Source organism: Cervus elaphus, chromosome 21 (genome assembly GCF_910594005.1).
Source record: "Cervus elaphus chromosome 21, mCerEla1.1, whole genome shotgun sequence".
In the NCBI taxonomy this organism is placed as follows: Eukaryota; Metazoa; Chordata; class Mammalia; order Artiodactyla; family Cervidae; genus Cervus; species Cervus elaphus.
The window spans coordinates 66,329,241-66,349,091 of NC_057835.1; the positions used below are offsets into that span (position 1 = coordinate 66,329,241).

The following is a 19,851-nucleotide window of genomic DNA, read 5'->3' on the forward strand; positions in this document are numbered from 1 at the left end:
TGTAATAAACTATGACGGAAAATCATTTCAAAAATAATCTATGTATAACCGAATCACCTTGTTGTGCACCTCAAACACTGTAAGTCAACTATACTTCATAAAATATATATATATTTTTTAAAATAAAATGTATTTTAAAAAAATGTATTCTTCTACCCTGCATTACTGATTATAACAAAATCTTATTTTAGGATAACTGATAATTAATGATTTAAGAATATAAAATCAATTTTTTTAAACTCTTACCTAATAACTGCTTGTTTACTGTTGTCTACTCTTCCTTCCCTCTTTCCTCTCCATTCAGTGACTGCTTATTACCATACTAGAAAGTTTCAGGCCCATCAATTCCCCTTTTCCCCAAAGACAGTTCACCAAGCTCTATCTGCCTTTCATCAATTAGAACTCATAACTTCAGAAAATTACCAGTCGTGTCTGACTCTGCAACCCCATGGACTGTAGCTCACCAGGCTCCTCTGTCTATGGGATTTCCCAGGCAAGAATAGTGGAGTGGTTTGCCATTTCCTATTCCAGAGAATCTTCTCGACCCAGGGATTAAAACCCACCTCTTCTGCATTCCTTGCAGTGGCAGGTGAATTCTTTTAACACTGAGCCACCTGGGAAGCCCAGAAGTAAACTTAATCATGTCTAATAATCATAAATAATGCTTGAATGAAGAATAACATAAACTATTTGGAAATGACAGTAAAACAACAAAAAGAAACATTGTTATCAACCTCTAATATCCTTGAAATGCCAGTGAATATCTTTAACTGTCTCTCTAAAAGTATCTTTTTAGTATTCTATCTGCATAAGTCTACTTTTACCTGAAACAGAACAATTATAGATATGAAGATTTTTTTATTTATTCCTCCATTAAAGTACTATTTTTAGAGTACTTATTTCTACTAGTTTTCACTAAAAACTTAAAAGAGTATTTCAACTTCACTGTGAGTTTAAGAAGAAATTTATTGAGTAGGCCTTGAATTTTAACTATGACAATTCTTTGATCTTATATATTCAAATATTCACATGTGTATTCAAATATCCTAATCATTCAAATATTCAAAGAGCTAAGTCATAAGTGCACATTTAAATCAAATTTCACTGAAGCGTTTTTGTGTATAATGATCCCAGATAGCTGAACAGGAAGACACTTTATAAATACAAAACAAGTTACAGGAAAATAAAATCATTTTAAACATTTTAATCATAAGACTGAAACTATTTAAGGAGAAATGGAAATTATGCCCTCTTAAAATCTGCTATTTTATTCAGCTATACACTAACACCCCCTGAAGTATCTATAAAAACTAAGCTGTAAACTCTGGATTTTAGGACACACATGTTGTTTTCAAAGTAAAATTCTACTTAAATATAAAAGATTATATATGAATTAATGTGCAAGAATGCTTATTTGTGAGCAAGATAACCATAATAATCCATAAAATAGTTGAAAATAAGCATTTTAAAAAAGAAATATTTAAGCATACCATTTGCAGAAAATACTAAACACTCTTCCTATGAATATAAATATTAATGGGAAATGACTCACAATCCCATCAAACACTGATAATCATTATTAAAAATTAATTTATCTAATATATGTAAATATATATGTACATACATTATGTTAAGAGAAATTTTTAAAAACTCAAATTTTATTATATGTAGGTTTAACATTTTTCCACATAAGCTTTTATTATAAACATTTTTCTATGATATACATTTTCTATTGCTTGATTTCAAAGATGCTCTTCTTTAAATTTATCTTTATAATTTCCCTACTATTGGATAGCAAGGAAAATTTGTGATTATTATAAGTAAGCTGATATGATTACGCTTACATTTTTAAATACAAGTCTTTAAGTGCATCTGGGATTACTCATTAATGATATAGTCTTTAAAGTAGAATTATGACTGATAACCACTTTTAAAGTCCTTAATAAGTTTTGCTAAATTGATTTCTGGAAATTTTGCACAAATTAATAGTCCCACCACATTTTAATTTAAGTACTTGCCATCTTCCTGTGATGCATTTTTTCTTTTCTTTATTGCTATTTAACTATAACTGAGTTCTGCATAAGTCTACTATATTCTTAAAAATACTTTCACAGTATTTCAGAATTCCATCTCTTCAGTGGAAAATATCAGATAAGATGTAATTTTCACATTTGAAGAAAGGCTTCTTATAATTTAGATAACACTATATAAAACATTTAATTCTCTAAGAAAAAACACAATTATCTGCTAAAATAAAAATGTCATAATCAAGCAAAGGTTACTTCTGTGAGGTTCAACAACTCCTCTTTCGTGTGTGTGTGTGTGTGTGTGTGTGTTTGTGTGTGTGTGTGTGTGTGTGTGTGTGTGTGTGTGTGTGTGTGTGTGTGTGTGTGTGTGTGTGTGTGAAATCATCTTTCTCAATACTTAAAGCAGTACGCGATAGAGAGAAGTATTCAAATTTTTGTTGGATGAACACTTTCACCAGGAAAGCCTTTTAATAAGTTAGAACACATTATTTACTTTAAAACCAGGTCAGGATATCTTATATATTAACAAAATAAATAAACATAAGACCTTTTTCATTGCAGATACTAACCAAGCACCTGGTTGAAGGGAACTTAATATGACAAGATTTCAAAAGTTAAATTCAAATTAAGGTCTACAGAATTAGCCCAGAATTCTTCAACAATCAATGTATCTTTTGATGAGAGGAAACTGTTAACTTCATCACTGCCCTCTGCCGGTGGTATTATTTTCCTTTAATTTTTCTTCCATATACCAAATATTTGCTTCACAAAATTACTCTGACCTGCCTCTATATTTAAACCATCTCAGCTAAAAATAGCCTAGCCATCTGGAATTCCATAGGGCTTATAGGGAAAAAACTGTGTTTCAATGAAGAGCTCTGCATTGTTCAGAGTACACCTTCAGAGGTTATCTGAGTCTGATTCTAGAGGGACTCTGTACCTATCACTGCCTTTGAGTTCTCTTACAAATCTCTAAATGGTAGATAACTGACAACAATGCAAAAGAATTATTCACTATAGACGCAAATAAATTTTGTCAGGTAGAAATACAAATGACTTCCCTTCCTCACTGCAGAAGGAGACTGTTTTCTGTGCATTTCCAAATTTATTACAGTATTACTGATCTAGAAATGTCTTTTTAAAAAACTCTCCTTTGATCTAGTTGTAACACCTGACTGGTTCTCTCATTGACAATGATGTTAATAATCTTTAAAATTCATTCATTTTATACCTATATGAAATAATAATCTTTAACATTTGTCCATTTTATGTCTCTCTCTATATATATATGAGAGGCAAGATTTCACTTTTTAAAAACATTCTCCAACAGGCTGAAACCAGACTACATTTTCCCCCCACAGATCAATTTAGAAATAAAATGATGTGGATCTGTAGACAAAAAGGTTATATCAAAAGGCAAAAATCATTTCCTTAGGACAGGCCTGTTATTTACCAAATATTTATCATGTACTTGTTACGATCCTGACCAGTTTCATGCGGAAAGAATCCTACAAAGAGTTATGACTGTTTGCCCTGTGATATGGTCAAAGTGCCCTGGTGCTGCTTAGAAAGGGGTTATTAATTAGGAAGGGAGAGGAGAGAGAGAGAAGAAAGGGAAGGAGGAGTAAGGACAGAAGTTAGAAGAAGCTGAAATTAAAATAAAACAATCTTAGAAAAGTGCTTAAATTCTTACACATTAATGGACAACTAACTTTCATCATTTATTTACGAAATGAATTAATTGTGTAAGGATGATTGCTGTGAATATTGTGCTGACAGAACAGATGCAAAAGCTATCTGTGGAATCAAGTTTCTTCTAGAAGGGATACAACAATTAAGGGAAGAAGCAAGTAGCAAAAACTGATGGGAAATTTACTCCTGTTTCATAAATCAACTCCTAGTGGCTCATTAAGGCTTCTACATCTCATTTGACCAATATGACAACTAACTTCAAAATCTAAACAGAAAATGTAAAAATAAAATCTCGTTTTGAAGACATCGTTATCTAAAATATAAAAATACACTGAAGTAATAATGTTAGCTTTTTGATCCATATGAAAATACACAGAACATTATATATTTTATGTTGAAGTTCACTTAAAGCTCATTACAATGTAAAATATTTCTTATATAATAATTTACTACTTACAAATGAAGCTATCACTTACTCAGAATACCAGTTTCTTTTTACTACACAGCAGTAAAAAAAATACAAAATTTTGAATTTGTGCTATAAATAAGGAAAACAACTGGTCACCCACAAGGCTCAAGAGATTCCTTGCACTGGCTTTCTTCCAGAATATGGGACCTTTCAAAGAAACAAGCAAAGTAATTTCCTGTTGCTTCTGAACTATTTCTGACTCCTACCATTATGCCATCCAGCAGACATTTCAAACTGGAAGAAGGTAGAATCCTGGGACTAGGTAAAGGATTTGCTCGTAGCTTCAGAACCACAGGTTTACACAGTTAACTTAGAGGAAAATTTAAAGTGGACAGGGATCAGCTGACATACAAAGAACATGATAGGAAAGAAAAGGATTCGAGAGAAAAACCATGAGCCTTGAATAAAAATAATGATTAACAAAGATTACTACTTTGGTCAGAATAAAGTTAATACTTAAGAGTTTGCATTATGTTTTACTATTACAATGGACTTGAAGACAGAGTGTTTAATTTAATGTACATACCAAACAATCAGATAAAAATACACTCATTTTACAGATGAGAAACCAATACTCGAGTTTAACTTGCTCAAAATAATATAGCTTACAATGAGTAAAGCTGCACTCAAAATATAAGCTATTTTAGTAAGTCATTCATTCATTTATTCATTGATTTAGTCTTGGTGTTTATATGCCTATCTTCTCAATTTACCAAAAATTTCTTTACAGTAGAGATTTTGATGTACCATTTTATTTCTATACACAGAAAACTTGCAAAAATTTTGTTGAATGAGTGAATAATTTTACTTAAGAAAAAACATAAAATATGAGAATAGCAAAGAAATATGGGAGAGTTTTCCTTAACTAAAGATAATCAACCATAAGACAAACTTCATGATTTGAAACAGAAAAAAAAACCATTTTAAATGTATATCTGCTTTAATACAGATAAACGTATGCTTTAAATATGTGCAAAATTCCCTTAATTACTATGCTAGATATAATTTTTTTTCTTATACTTAAAAACCTTGGGCTGTGTTAATATAAAATGTTTTTTTAAACTTTTGCCCCAAAAGTTATAATGAAAACGCATTTGGCAAAAATTTTACCAAATCTTTCATTGTATATGTGTGTGTATCTGTCTAAATGAAAAAAAAAAAAAAAACACACACACACACAAAAAACCACAGCATAATCCTTAGTAGGATAAAAAATTCTCTGTGCTACAAATGCAGCATTCTCAAAAGGCTATGTCCTGGTAACTATCACAATCCTTTAGAAATTGTTTATATTCTGATTAAAAATCACTGTGCTCCTATAGTCCCACAAATAGTTCATATGGTAAAGAAATCAGTAAACTTACTTTTATGTGTAACATCTTTAACATTTGCTCCCCTTTCTGTGCTTGTGATTAAATGTAACATTTTGAAATCCCAAAGTTCTGAGAAAAACATAAATCCTTGTCTCACAGCTGCTGTTTGACTCTGGAAACACATGCATTTTCTTTTCAAGCATCTACCATCAAAACTCCCAAAGGGCTTGGACTGGAGAACACCTGCATCTCTTCATTTAGTTCCAATAACAGAGCCTAAACTCCAAAATTACAAAAATAGATGCTCTGTTCAGCTGTAGTTACATTTTGCCCCTAATTCCCGTGAACAAAAATGCTAGGAGCATGAAATCATTCAGGCAAGCTCTGTCATCAAGAGGATAAGATTTTTTGCACCAGAAGCCCAGTGGGAACATGATAGAAAACTGGCAGCAATCACAGATAAAGTACATAGTATAGTCCTTGGGGAGCAGAGAGGAAATGTAACAAGATAGATGGGTATAATTTTTACACGTTTATGCCCAAACCGCAAATGTGAATTGTCTTTAATTGCTACAATATATAAGCATTCTGACTCATGTATCCTGTCAAAAATACTAAAAACATAACTTCAAGGCAATTTACCTAATTCTACATTATAAGAAGAATTTTTTTGAACAACAACAAAAATTTTCCCCAAATTAAAATTTATAATCCAAAATATATTGTCTTCATTTTCAAGATTACTTAACAATCCATATCCTAACCAACCAACTAAAAATGGTGAAAGAAGAGTGTGTGTGGTTGCTGGTATATTTTAATCAGGAAAGAATTATCTTACCAATTTAAATATGAGTTTCCAGAGAACAGAATTGTGACTGTCCTTCCCAAAAACTACAATCAAAAGTACATATTTTATGGTTAAAATATAAAATAACTTTTAATACAGTCCAATCTAGTAATGTTAAAACAATTTCTTAAACTGATTAAAACCAGGGAACAGAAAGTTCAGCTTAAACCATCTTATAAATTAAATGATATTTTCAGAGGTACAGTTGTTTTAAATGATTTTTATATATCCTCAAAAATATTTAATTCTATTTTTCTAGTATTAGAAAGAAATAGTTGTTTTGAGTTTTATATGTCAAAAGCAAATACAGCATGTTCATCTTACTTGCACAAGTAACTACAGTCTAAGATTATCATCTTCCTTAACGGTGAACAAAATCAATTAGATGAAATTTTCTAGGAATAAATGTAACATTCTGCATGTAAATTTATAAATTTATTAAGACTACAAAATACAGAACAGTGTCTTAACAGTAGCTTGTGTGAAAAACTCTAATTTCCAGAGGCACAAAAGCTCAAGACAAATAGTAACTAAATAGAAGTTCATTATATATATCTAGAAAATACACCATAATTTGTGCTATGTGAAGGATTGTATTAAATTTTAAAAGAGACTTTTTCAAACATGTCATGGATGTATGAAGGCAAATCACATGGGAAGTGACTAAAATAAATTTATTCTGTTTATCCTGGACTATTCAGTTTAAAAAAAAAAAAAGTTTTGTGGAACATCTACCATACACAGGGGAGAAAGAAGGTGCAATTAACCTAGTGCTAAAATTTTCACCATTAAGAGGTAAGCAGTACCATTAACTGAAATTGAATGATGGCGTATCAAGTGGGATGAGGGAAACTGAGTTTAAAGCAAAACACTGAGTTTTGCTTTAAACATGTTAGGCAACAGTAAAATATCCACTGAGCAATGGTCAAGAGGTGGTTAAAATTTGGAGTTTGGCTCTCAAGAGAAAATAAATGGACACAGAGATATACACATAGGGTTGCTTGCTAAACACACAAACACACACATACATACATACATACACACTGTTGAATAAATCAAACAAACAGAAGAGGACTGGTCACACTATCAGAAACAACATATACTTAAGATACAAAGGAAAGAAACACATTTGAGGAAGGAAATGAAGATGGCTCAATAAGGAGAACCAACAGACTATACTGTGCTAGTGTCAAGAATTGTGAGCTCTAATGAATGATGTAGAAGACAGGAGACTCTTAAGTCAGACAAAGGACTGTATTACTCATGGCCCAGCAAGCAGCATGAGTATCAACATACGTATTTATATCAGTTCCTTTTGCCCTCAAGTTTCACAGAGAAACAACAAAGATGTATCCAGGCTGATGACTGCACATGCAGTGGAATGAATTATAAGAAATGAATTCTATACCTGAAACTAATTCAACACTGCAAATCAACAGTACTTCAAATTAAAAAAAGGAGAAATGAACCCTGTGTTGAGGAACCAGATCTTTTATAATGGGCAGTAAGCAGGCACTCCACTGGCTCCAGAGGGACACTGGATCTATCTCCCAATACTGTTCACTATACAAATATCCTTTAAAAGCTAGTCCAGAATAAAGAGAGTCATTGTCACCATTCACAGTATGTACAAAAAAAGTAAAAGATATCAGGTGTTATACATAGCTCCTGAGGGCCAAGAGAGATGAAGGTTTCAATGGAAAAGGTACAATCATACATAAATGCCAATGAAACATAACATATTAAGTTTTGTCAGATATATTTAGAGTTGATTCCCAGGTGGCTCAGTGGTAAAGAATCCGCCTGCCAATGCAAGAGATGCAAGAGACACAGGTTTGACACCTGGGTCGGGATGATCCCCTGAAGAAGCAAATGGCAACCCGCTCTGGTATTCTTTTTTTTTTTTTTAAGGTACTTTCATTTATTTATTTTTTTCATTTATTTTTATTAGTTGGAGGCTAATTACTTTACAATATTGTAGTGGTTTTTGTCATACATTGACATGAATCAGCCATGGATTTACATGTATTCCCCATCCCGATCCCCCCTCCCACCTCCCTCCCCACCCGATTCCTCTGCTCCAGTATTCTTGCCTGGAAAATTCCATGGACAGAGGAACCTGTCAGGCAGGCTATAGTCAAATGGGTCGCAAAGAGTCAGACACCACTGAGCACACGTGTGCGTGCACATACATACACACATACATTCTTTCAAGTCACTTATAAGACTAAGAAATGGAAGTTTCAGTTCAACAAACTGAGGACCTAATACTAATCATATCGGTTTAACAAAGAAAGATAATGGGTGCGTGTGTGGGTATGGGTGTGTGGGTGTGTGTCTGGAGAAGGAGAAAGAGGAAGAAACAGGGAGAGAAGAGGGTAGATGGTTAGCACGTATTACATTAAGAATTTACTATTTATCTGTCAAATACATTCGTATCCTTGAATATCTGTCATAAACATCCATTTATTCATTCACTCAATAAATGATTTTCTAAGAATTCCCTATATGTCAGGAAATTTTAGGTACTGGAGATAAAATGGTAAGTAGTCAGTGAGTAACTGTGTCCTCTCAGAATTCACTGTCAAAAGGTGAAGACAGACAGCACTCAAGTCACACAGATACATAAATACTACTGTCATTACGTGCTATGAAAGAAGTGCACAGTGAATTATGAAAATGAATGTAACACAAATACTTAATCAAACTGGGAAAGCGAGAAGGGAAAAAGCAGCCTTTGGGCTTACCTGAAGATACAGTAGGTGAGCTAAGACTGCAACACTAAGCTGAAATTCGAAGAGGTATAAGTTAAGGGGGTAAGGACAATTCTAAGAATGCCAGACAGAAAAAAACAGAATATGCAAAATCATAATCACCACTGAGAAATTTAAAGAAGGCCAAGAGATCTGAAGCACAGAGAAAAAGACGGACATATCAAAAAGACTGACTAACACTGACTCAGAAATTGGAATGATGGTCTTGTAAGTTCCCTTTGATCCTAAGCTGATAGTATTTTGTAATCATTTTATATTCCTAAATAGCAGGCACTCGAAAATTTATTTATACATTAGTATCAGATTAACAAAGACTAAGAAAGAACTTTTTAACATGCAGAAACTGCTATAAATCATAGGCAAAATATAGCATATAAAGAAGAGCTAAAGTTTATATTTAAAAAAAGAAAAGAAAAAATGTTGAGAACCTATTTTAAAATATTTTACATACATGACTTACACTCACCATGCGCTTCTACTTCTGAAGGAAGTGAAGAAGAATCTAGTCTCTCTATTTATCTATACAAATGTAAGTAAGAGAAATGCCACCAACTGGTTCCTGTGAAAAGTAGCAATGAATTCAGAAGGTAGGCTGCACTGAACTCCCATAGGAGCTTTTTGGAATCAGCGCCAGTCAAGTAGAGAAAGTGATCAAGGGGGAAGAAGAAAAAGAGCAAATGGAGTTGCTAAGACTTCAAAGACAAAGCATTCCTGTGACATCATGGAAGTGTGGCTCTTTTGATAGTATTTAAGAGGAAGTCAGTGCTTCCCGAGTGACTAAGATGTAGAGAATCCACCTACCAATGAAGGATACAGCGGTTCAATCCCTGGGCTGGGAAGATCCCCTACACAAATAAATGGGAACCCACTCCAGTATTCTTACTTGGGAAATCCCATGGACAGAGGAGCCTGGCAGGCTACAGTCCGTGGGGCCACAAGGAGCTGGACACAACTGAGTGACTAAACAACAATAAATATGAAGTAAACAAGGAGATTCTCAAAGTTGAGAATGTATAAGGCTGGGTGGTACAACGTTTACAATATGGATGCTAAGAATAAAAGACACAATGATAAATACCCTGAGACAGTGGAAAAATATTATACAATTAGAAGACCTATATTCAGATTCAAAGTCTGACTTATTAAACATTTGGACAACTTCTGAGCCTCAATTTCCTCCTCTGTTACACAAAATAAATTTGTCGTGCTGAAAACAGTCTTTGTTTTGCAAAAAGTTGAAAAGCTTATATGCAAGTGATTTATAAACTGCAAAATACTGTGTCCATAATAAGTTTCATTAATACTGTTAATACTTCTTTCAGTCAATTATATTTAATCCCATTTAAAAAGTTGTCAATTTTCTCACATTCTGAAGTCACAGTTGAAATACTCTGCCTCTTTATCCTGAGTGAGCTTCTCTTAAAACTCACTTCCTAATATATTCAATAATATTCACAACATTATCCGGTCCCCAAATTCAATAACCCCCTTCAATTTAGGAGCATATGCACAAAAGCAGTTGTCTTCCACACAGGATGCTGTGATAATCAAAAGCCAATCAAAAAGAATGATCACCAAACTCCTCTAAAATACACTATTTGCCACATTTCAAAACCTCTCATTCAAATTATAATAAATCAACGGGGAGAGCACATTAACAACCTCTTTTGGATGGTCTGTCTCTAAAAAAGAAAGCAGGGCTTACCCGTGCTTCCCTTAATTGTTCATCTAGAAGAGTTCAACTATCCAGAATCTTTTTCCCCCCCTCGAAGCAAACATTAGTAATGACGCATGGGTGCTCCAGCCTCAAAAACCAAAGAAAAGCAAATACAATAATCATTTGCTCATTCATTCAGTAAATATTTGTTGATAGCCTACTATTTGTGGGATATTGCTCTAGACACTAGGAATACATCTGTGATCAAGAAAGATAAAAAATTCCAGCCATAATAAAACATTAAATTCTAATAGCAGGAAAAATAACTCAACAAGACAAATCAGTAACATATATGACAGAGTATGATAAGAAAAACTTTAGAATAGTAAGTAAATAAAATGTGTTAGTGTGAATGTGTGTTTAGTCGCTAAGTCCTGTGAGGTTCTTTTGCAACCTGATGGACTACAGTCCGCCATGTTCCTCTGTCCATGGGATGTTTCAGGCAAGAATACTGGAGTAGGTTGCCATTTCCTTCTCCAGGGGATCTTTCCAACCCAGGGATGGAACCCACGTCCCCTGCATTGGCAGGCAGATTCTTTACCACTGAGTACGCACATATATGCAAACAAGAGAGAAAAAAGTTTTTATATACAGCTAGGAAAAAACTTGCTGAAAGGGTTATATTTCAATAAACTTGGTAAAGGATTGTTAATAAATTACTTCTTCATCTAAAATTTATTTACAACTTGTTTATACCATCAGTCATATACACACACACAGATAAACACACACCCTCTAAACTTTATTACAGGAACGTAAGATTATTTTAAAACTAGCTTTAAAAAATAATACTTATGAGCTCTCTCATAACCATATCATAAATAACATATCATAAATATCTAAGCCATGAATGTGGGTGGCAGTTCCCAAGATGGATGGAAAATTTAAATTTAAAAATACCCTAAATAAAGTATGTGAATGTAGTTTAAGTAAAAACACATTACATTTGAGGATTAAAACACACCCAAGGAATATTTTCAAAGAACCAAATGCATGATATTAAAATTTTACATGCAAATCCATAAATATATCACTACACGTAAAAATAATGTTGAAGATTAGATGAATCTCCTTAACAGTAGAAAAACTGTAAAACTTTATCTTAGAAATATCATATGTCTACTTTTATATAAAGGTTCAAAATGCAAATATATATATTGAGATCCTGAATATGCATTTAGATTACAAAGAATAATACAAATACTGTTATGAGAAAGATCAGAGTATTATCTAAATAGGCTTGACTCAGTTCATTCTAGTGGTACATACAGCAAAACAAAAAAATGAAGAGTCCCTGTCCTACGTAGGAATATGCAGTAGGGACTTCCATGATGGTCTGGTGGTTAAGAATCCACCTTGCAATGCCGGAGACGCAGCTTCAGTCTCTGGTTGGGGAACTACAATCTCACATACTATGGGGCCACTGCGCCCATGAGCCACAGCGAAAGATCCCACATGACTCAACAAAGTTCCCGCATGGCTCAACTAAGATCCACACACCCAAATAAATAACTTACTTTTATTTTTATAAACTATTTAAAAAAAAAAAAAAGCATATGCAATAGATTCTAGTAAGCTTAGTCCCTTCTTTGGTATCAAAATTCTAACCATATGGTCTGGTCATTCTATAACATTTTAATGATTTAATAATATGAAAACAAAACCTACCAAAAACTACTATTTGGACAATTATAAAAAGGAGATTTCTCCAATAGCATATTCAAAGAATATGATTAAATAGGCATTTAAAAAAAGCATGATTTAACCACCAATCGTTTCTCCCGATGCAGGGGTAGGTGATCCACATAGGCTAAATCTTGCCCACCTCCTCTTTTGTGAATGAAGTTGTACTGACACACAGTCACACCCATTCATCTACCTGTGGCTATTTCTGTCTTTCCCTGGTGGCTCAGTAAAAAGAATCTGCCTGCAGTGCAGGAGACCCAAGTCTAGTCTCCGGGTTGAGAAGATCCGCTGGAGAACGGAATGGCTACCCACTCTAGTATTCTAGTATTCTTGTCTAGAAAAGCCCATGGACAAAGAAGCCTAGCGCTGCAGTCCTTGGGGTTGTGAAGAGTCAGAAAGGACTGAGCAACTAACACTTTCACTTTTTCACAACTTTTTTGTGTATGCTAAAACAGCAGAATGGAAAGCAGAGCCTATATGACCCACAAAGCCCAAAATGTTAATAAAACGTTTAGTAAAATGTTTACCAAGCCCTACCTTAAACTACTGGTTTATAAAGTCTTCTACCCATAAGGGATGGGTAGTGGCCTCATCCTTATATTTTTTCCTTAGGGTTCCACACTCATCTTCATCAAGATGAAAATGTCTTTGTGAGGAGTTCTCTTCAAATGAATATTGATTCAGGGGTTCTCAGAATCACCTTTCAAATACTAATTTCCAGTTTCTAGTGTGGATGCCATTCCAGCTACAAATGCTACTATATCAAATTCTGCTTTCAAATGGTTTTGCATCCCTGCATATGTGCACTGCTTCAAATATTCACTCCACATAATCTCTGTCTCAGTTCAGTTCAGTTCAGTCGCTCAGTCGTGTCCGACTCTTTGCAACCCCATGAACCACAGCATGCCAGGCCTCCCTATCCATCACCAGCTCCCAGAGTCCACCCAAACCCATGTCCATTGAGTCGGTGATGCCATCCAACCATCTCATCCTCTGTTGTCCCCTTCTCCTCCTGCCCTCAATCTTTCCCAGCATCAGGGCTAATTACAAATCTTTTCATGGTTTCTACTTTGAACTTAGTTAAAGTGAACTTACTTTGAACTCATGTTTAATGCATTTTCTATAAGCTACAGTACTTGTTACATATTGTTGTTAATTGAGCTCTACTCTTACGCAGCTATTTGAAATCACCTCACTAGTCAATTAATTCTAAAGAAAAAAATTCAAATCTCTGACCCTTTAAGAATATCTATCTAGCTATCTTATTTCCAGCATCATTGTCTTGGCTTTACTAACGACACACTAACTGAACTCACTGCTGACATCAGGCTCTCCTTATCCCCGGTCTTCACTGATCCTTCTAATATCTCCTCTCAACGTGAGAAGTGTAGATCTGCTATTATGGTGGTGAATAAAATGAAATAGATTCTAGGCAAAGAGCTTCTAAAAAAAATTAAATCTAAGAAATAAGAACCTGACTTCTGCATTTTTTCCTTTGTTATACTATCAATATCTTTTCCCTCTTGTAAATACACAGAACGCGCAAACCCCTATTTTAACATGGCAAAATATGGGTCACAAAGTGCTACTATCCCAAGAAAAATATTTTCTCTTTGCAATGTTTTAAATTTCTTTTACTCTTTTCCATGTACTACAAGATATATTTTAAACCTCAGTTGGATTTAGTACTAGTAGTAGGTGAACCTGAAGATTAACTGTTATACACACAAAGGAATTATCTCTTAATAAAATAGAATAAAATCATTACTGTTTGTAAACACATCATTTATCAAACATGATACAAAATACTTCATTTGAATTTTCAAAGAGAATTAACTGCAGGGTGTATCCCAATGGACACAAATGAAAAAAAGAGGAAGAATGGACAAAAACAAGGGGTGAGGGGAGGGAAGGAAAGTAAGCAAAGGAGAGAAGGAAAGAAAGACAGTGCCTTTTTAAAAGTCTTGCTTGAAAAGAAAATTCAAAACAAGTGAATAATGGTGTACTTACCGGAACTGTGGCAGTATTCCATACATTGTGGAACCTGGACTGTGAAGGCTATCAAATCTGGAGCTAAGAGAGATTCTGGCTTTCTGCTCTCATTGAGCCACTTGCTGCTGTGAAGGTCTTTAGTGTCAGAAGGACCCTGAAGCAATGGAATCAACTTCTCTTTTCCACTGTCACCTGAACAGACAAATGTATGAAAAAGATTATAAAAAAAAAAAATATATATATATATATATATATATATATATATATATAAGTAGCCTGAGGATGCTTGATTTTAAAGTATACTAACAACATAATATAAAATTTCCGTACATTTAGTTATATTTTAAAAAGTATGACTGATAAAAATTAAATGCACTTTTAACCCTTAAAATGTTTTAGTATTTAGTTGATGAATGTAGAACATGTTCAGAAAAGCTTATAAAACAACATGAACACACTGTACTGTAAATATTCAAGGGAATCTGTACCTCTTTAAACTTATCTAGACATTTAATCCACACTGGAAAAAATTAAATAACAAATAGTTTAAGGAAAATACTATGAAATAAAGTATTGGAAGGAAGGCAAAGTCAATTTCAACCTTAAGTTGAAAAACAGCTGGGGTTTCTGTTTAATTTCATTATACTAGCAACATTTTAATTTAATTTTTAAGTGTCATATACGTCTATACCTCCTATTCCACCCCAAAATATGTAAGAATAAACTTTAATTTCTCTTCCCTCATAACCATTCTTAAAACTATGCAATATTTTTCTTCTTAAGTAAAAATTAATTTATTAATGTCAAGAAGTATCACCCTGGCACAATTAACAATTTTTTTTTCAAGTAAAATAAAAAAATTTAAAACCTCTGATTCATAGGAACAATGAGTAAATTCTTGTTTCAGTAACGCTCCTTGTAAAACGCAAGGCCAATTCTCCTATACAGGCAATAAAGTTTTACACGGTCCAGCTGCACATACCTGGGGCTTTGGCACAAATTTTTATTGATCCCACGGTCCCAGAGGCACATTTGACCAATGATGTGCTGCAGTACTTCAATTCAACATTCTGGATTGAGCCCTCAAGAGTTGGCAGGGGATTCTTAGATTTCACACCTAATAAAAGAAAACTGCAAATGTACTAGCCGATTGAATTTAAATAATTTTTATACTCCTTCACCGAGGCATTTAAACTTAATTATACTTTAATTATCTACCTCAGATGTTCTTACAGTATTTGTGTTAGGCTTCACAGTTTAGTGTTCAGGAGGTAAAATGATGCAATTTTAAAATAAACAGGTTGAACTCTTAAAAATTATACTTATGCAAATTTTAAACAAATAGTTATTTAAAAATATGGATACTAAAAAAAATCACATTTGGTTTTAGAATACAGAGTAAGATTTCCAATTTGAAACAAATTTAACTTATAAACTGACTTTCACTTATGCAGAGGCATTAATTTAAGCATGAAACTACCTGTTTAAACAGACTCCTCAAAATATCTTGGTCAGGTAGGATGCAAAGAGAGAAACAAGATAGCTCAAAACAGCTCCTAAGTTAAAATACAACAGCTTATAAGCAAAATCGATATGACAACTGTAGCTAAAAGAAACCAAAGGGATTCTGTATCATTTAACAAAAAAAAGTGAGCATTATCTTTTCTACTGTATGCTACTTGCTGAAAGACATAAAGCACAGAGGTAAACAATTACCATGACATAACTGGTAGGGAAAACATAATTCAAAGAGGAGAAACTCATTTTGGCCCTGAAGGCTAGGTAAGAATTCAAAAGGGAGAGAAACCTTAAGAACATTACACTAACATTATTGTAAACCACAAAAAATGATGATAATGTGAAGAACTCTAATCCATTAACATATACCAAAGGATTTACTGTGTGCTATCCACACATTTTATTCTATCCTCAAAATAGGGTGGTAATAAAAATGTTATTGTTCTCTCATTTTTACAAATTGGGATACAATGGATTAGAGGAGTTCAGTAATTTTCTCTCTGCTCAGTCCTACAGCAGAGGAAGAGCTGAGGTGTTTAACACAATTTGATCTTATCACAGAAAACTTCATTACTCATTTCACCAATACTCATGAAAAGAGGCTTTCTTTTCCGCATGCCACATTCCAATCAAATATGTATCATACTTCATATGTGAAACTTTATGAAGGAGAACTAAGTATGAAGAATTAAGAAAACTATGAACTTTTATGACAGATATATTAAACATTATACCAAAATCTTTGATTTCAAACTCCGGGGTGTTCAAGAAGCCCTATAGACTCTTTGTGAGATGTGGCCCAGGAAGCCTGCAATTTAACTAAAACACTACATGGTTATCCACTAATTAAAGGACATCATCTTGAGAAACATCTCTCACATACTAATCTTTGCTTCAGAAGAACCTCTAAATCTGCTAATTTCTATTTGACTGTTACAAGAACATGGAACAATTGGTTGCTATTTCCCAATATTCACCACTTGAACCTATTTTCCTCATAGCAGGAGTCTAAATGCTGTGTACTTACATTTTTTCTATGATTTTATCAGCTTTTATCAAATTCTCAAAATCCATGAACCAACAAACTTAAGAAGCTGTATTTCAGAAAGTTAAACGATGCCTACATTATTTTATAAACATAGCAGTAATAGTAATAATAGTAACAGCAGCAGTAGCAGTAGTACTAACTATACCACCTAACACTGAGCACTTAAAGTAAGTGCCATGCACTACATCTAATTTGCTATTTTTATTCATATCAAAAGGAAAAAAAAAAAAGAGCTATCTATTACTATTCTACCTCATATTCAGGAAAACCAAAGTTTAGAGAAGTAAGGATTTTGCCCAGGCTCAAGTCAGAAAGTGAGGAGGCTTGGATCACTTTTCTCCTCATGAGAAAGGAAGCTGAGCTACCTTCGCATATTTAACATCTACTGTGAATGCATAAGTTATAATCAGCGATAATTTACCCTGCTCCAATCATTATGTTAAGTGATGAGAGGGATACAAAATGAGTTAGAATATTTTATTCTAACTCAAGCACCCAGAGTCAGACTCTCATTCTACACCAGTTTTTTGAAAGGAAAAAAAAAAAAAAAGAAGAATCTAGATAGTAATCAGGAGACAAGAGCTAATGAAAGATTCTCTCTAGGGTTAGAATTGAAATAGTTCAGTTGGCTGCAAAACTACATACATGGATAGACAAACATGGCTTTTTAAAAAATTACTTTATAAACTGCTTCTTTTACAAAGTTTACACCAAGTTTAGGACTCTACCTTGAATCTCAAATGAAAGATCTAAGTCTCTTAATACCTATTGTGTGCTGTACATATTGATAAGACTCTTCAGAGTCTTATCAGAAGAGCTGTAATGTATAGCACAGAGAATTATACTTGATATTATAATAATCTATAATGGAAAAGAATAACATATATATCTGCATCACTGTGCTATATACCTGAAACACTGTAAATCAACTCTATTTCAATAAAAAATAACTTTAAAAACAGAAGTTGCCTGAAATCTCTTCTGATAAGAATAACATATATGTGAAAAGCATCTTATTTTAGATTATAATTATCAAGAAATTATTTCACTTTATCATTAAATTTCTCAGATATTTTTAAATGTTTTAAAAACTAAAAAATCCTGCATAGTTTCTCCTTAAGAAAATTTTTTACCTAAAGTAATTTTCTTTTAATTGCTCAACCTCAGATTTTTTAAAAGATAATTATAGTCATCTCCTGATAGACTTCAACAATGGAGAAAAGCTGCTATTAAAAAATAACCTTAGTGATACAAATTATGAACCTTGAGTGATATGACGTGTCAATATGGTTCATCAGTTGTAACAAATATACCACCCTGGTGAGGGATGTCAACATTGGAGGAGGCTATGTAAACCGAAACAGAAGCAGAAGCTATATTGAAAATTTCAGACCTTCCCTTCAATTCTGCTGTGAACCTAAAATTGCTCTAAACAAGAAATAGCATTCATAAAAATAATTTAAAAATAAACTTGGCTTCTTTCCATTCTACCATCAAACCAAAATTTGTAAAATACCCCAAACATACACACTAGGAAGAAATAAAGGAACAGTCTTGGCATTGAACAACTCACGGCACCCCTCACATTGTTTTCAAGCTACATGAATGCTGCTTCCTAAAAAAGAAAATCTTCTTGTTAGGAACACGAAATGGTGAAACAAAAAGACCAAAAACTCTGAAACAGAAAAATCAAGGCTTCAGATATAGGTAGTATTATGTATTTTAAGTATTTCTGTGGCTTCAGGCAAGCCACTATTAATTACTGTTTCACGTGGAGGCCAAAATACTGCAGTTATTGTTCAAGGTATTTAACTCCGAGAAATCTGAATTTTATACAGAACTTAATTTAGGGAAGAGGTGCAAAATTTTGAAAAGTTGTATAGTCATCTGATATGAGCTGACAGAACAACCACAGACAGTGACAGTGTCTTATATTTGATACGATGACTTCAGAAAGCACTGTCATGTGCATTTACTCAAACACTGCTGTCAAAATCTACTAGAGGAAGGCAGGAAGGAATCCCTAAGGTACTGCAACTGAAATACAATTTCACATGGTACATACTATCAATAGAATAACCTGAAAATACTGAATTTTCATAATACAATTTAGTATAAAATAATACACTGTTATTTCTTCTCCTTTTAGTGCTTTTCTGAATGATATTAACCCAACACATAATCTCAGTCCTGTGGTACACCATTAATTCAGATTCTCCTCCCACCATCTTTCTCTTTTTTTAATTAATTTAATTATTTTAATTGGAAGTTAATTACAATATTGTAATGTTTTTGCCATACACTGACATGAATCAGTCATGAGTGTACATGTGTCCCCCATCCTGAAACCCTCTCCCACCTCCCTCCCCATCCCATCCCTCAAGGTCATCCCAGTGCACCAGTCCCCAGCACTCTATCTCGTGCATCGAACCTGAACTGGCGATCTATTTCACATATGCTAATATACATGTTTCAAAGCTATTTTCTCAAATCATCCCACCCTCGCCTTCACCTACAGAGTCCAAAAGTCTGTTCTTTATCTCTGTGTCTCTTTAGCTGTCTCATATATAGGGTCATCATTACCATCTTTCTAAATTCAATACACATGCATTAATATATTGTATTGGTGTTTTTCTTTCTGACTTACTTCACTCTGTATAATAGGCTCCAGTTTCATCCACCTCATTAGAATGATTCAAATGCATTCTTTTTAATAGTCGAGTAATATTCCATTGTGTATATGTACCACAGCTTTCTTATCCATTCGT

General features: G+C 33.5%; 1 protein-coding gene across 13 annotated transcripts in view; it reads right to left on the bottom strand.

The window, feature by feature from the left end:
- VPS13B (vacuolar protein sorting 13 homolog B) overlaps positions 1 to 19,851 on the bottom strand; it is a 775,932-nt gene that overhangs the window by 540,362 nt on the left and 215,719 nt on the right. For all 13 annotated transcript variants that reach the window (XR_006336417.1, XM_043880234.1, XM_043880239.1 and 10 more), the window contains 2 exons: positions 15,500 to 15,634; positions 14,536 to 14,709 (listed from right to left, as the gene is read on the bottom strand). Coding sequence is in view for 12 of the 13 variants with exons in the window: in XM_043880234.1 (XP_043736169.1) it covers positions 14,536 to 14,709; positions 15,500 to 15,634 (309 nt within the window). In the remaining variant the exon portion in view is untranslated. The remainder of the gene's footprint in view (positions 1 to 14,535; positions 14,710 to 15,499; positions 15,635 to 19,851) is intronic.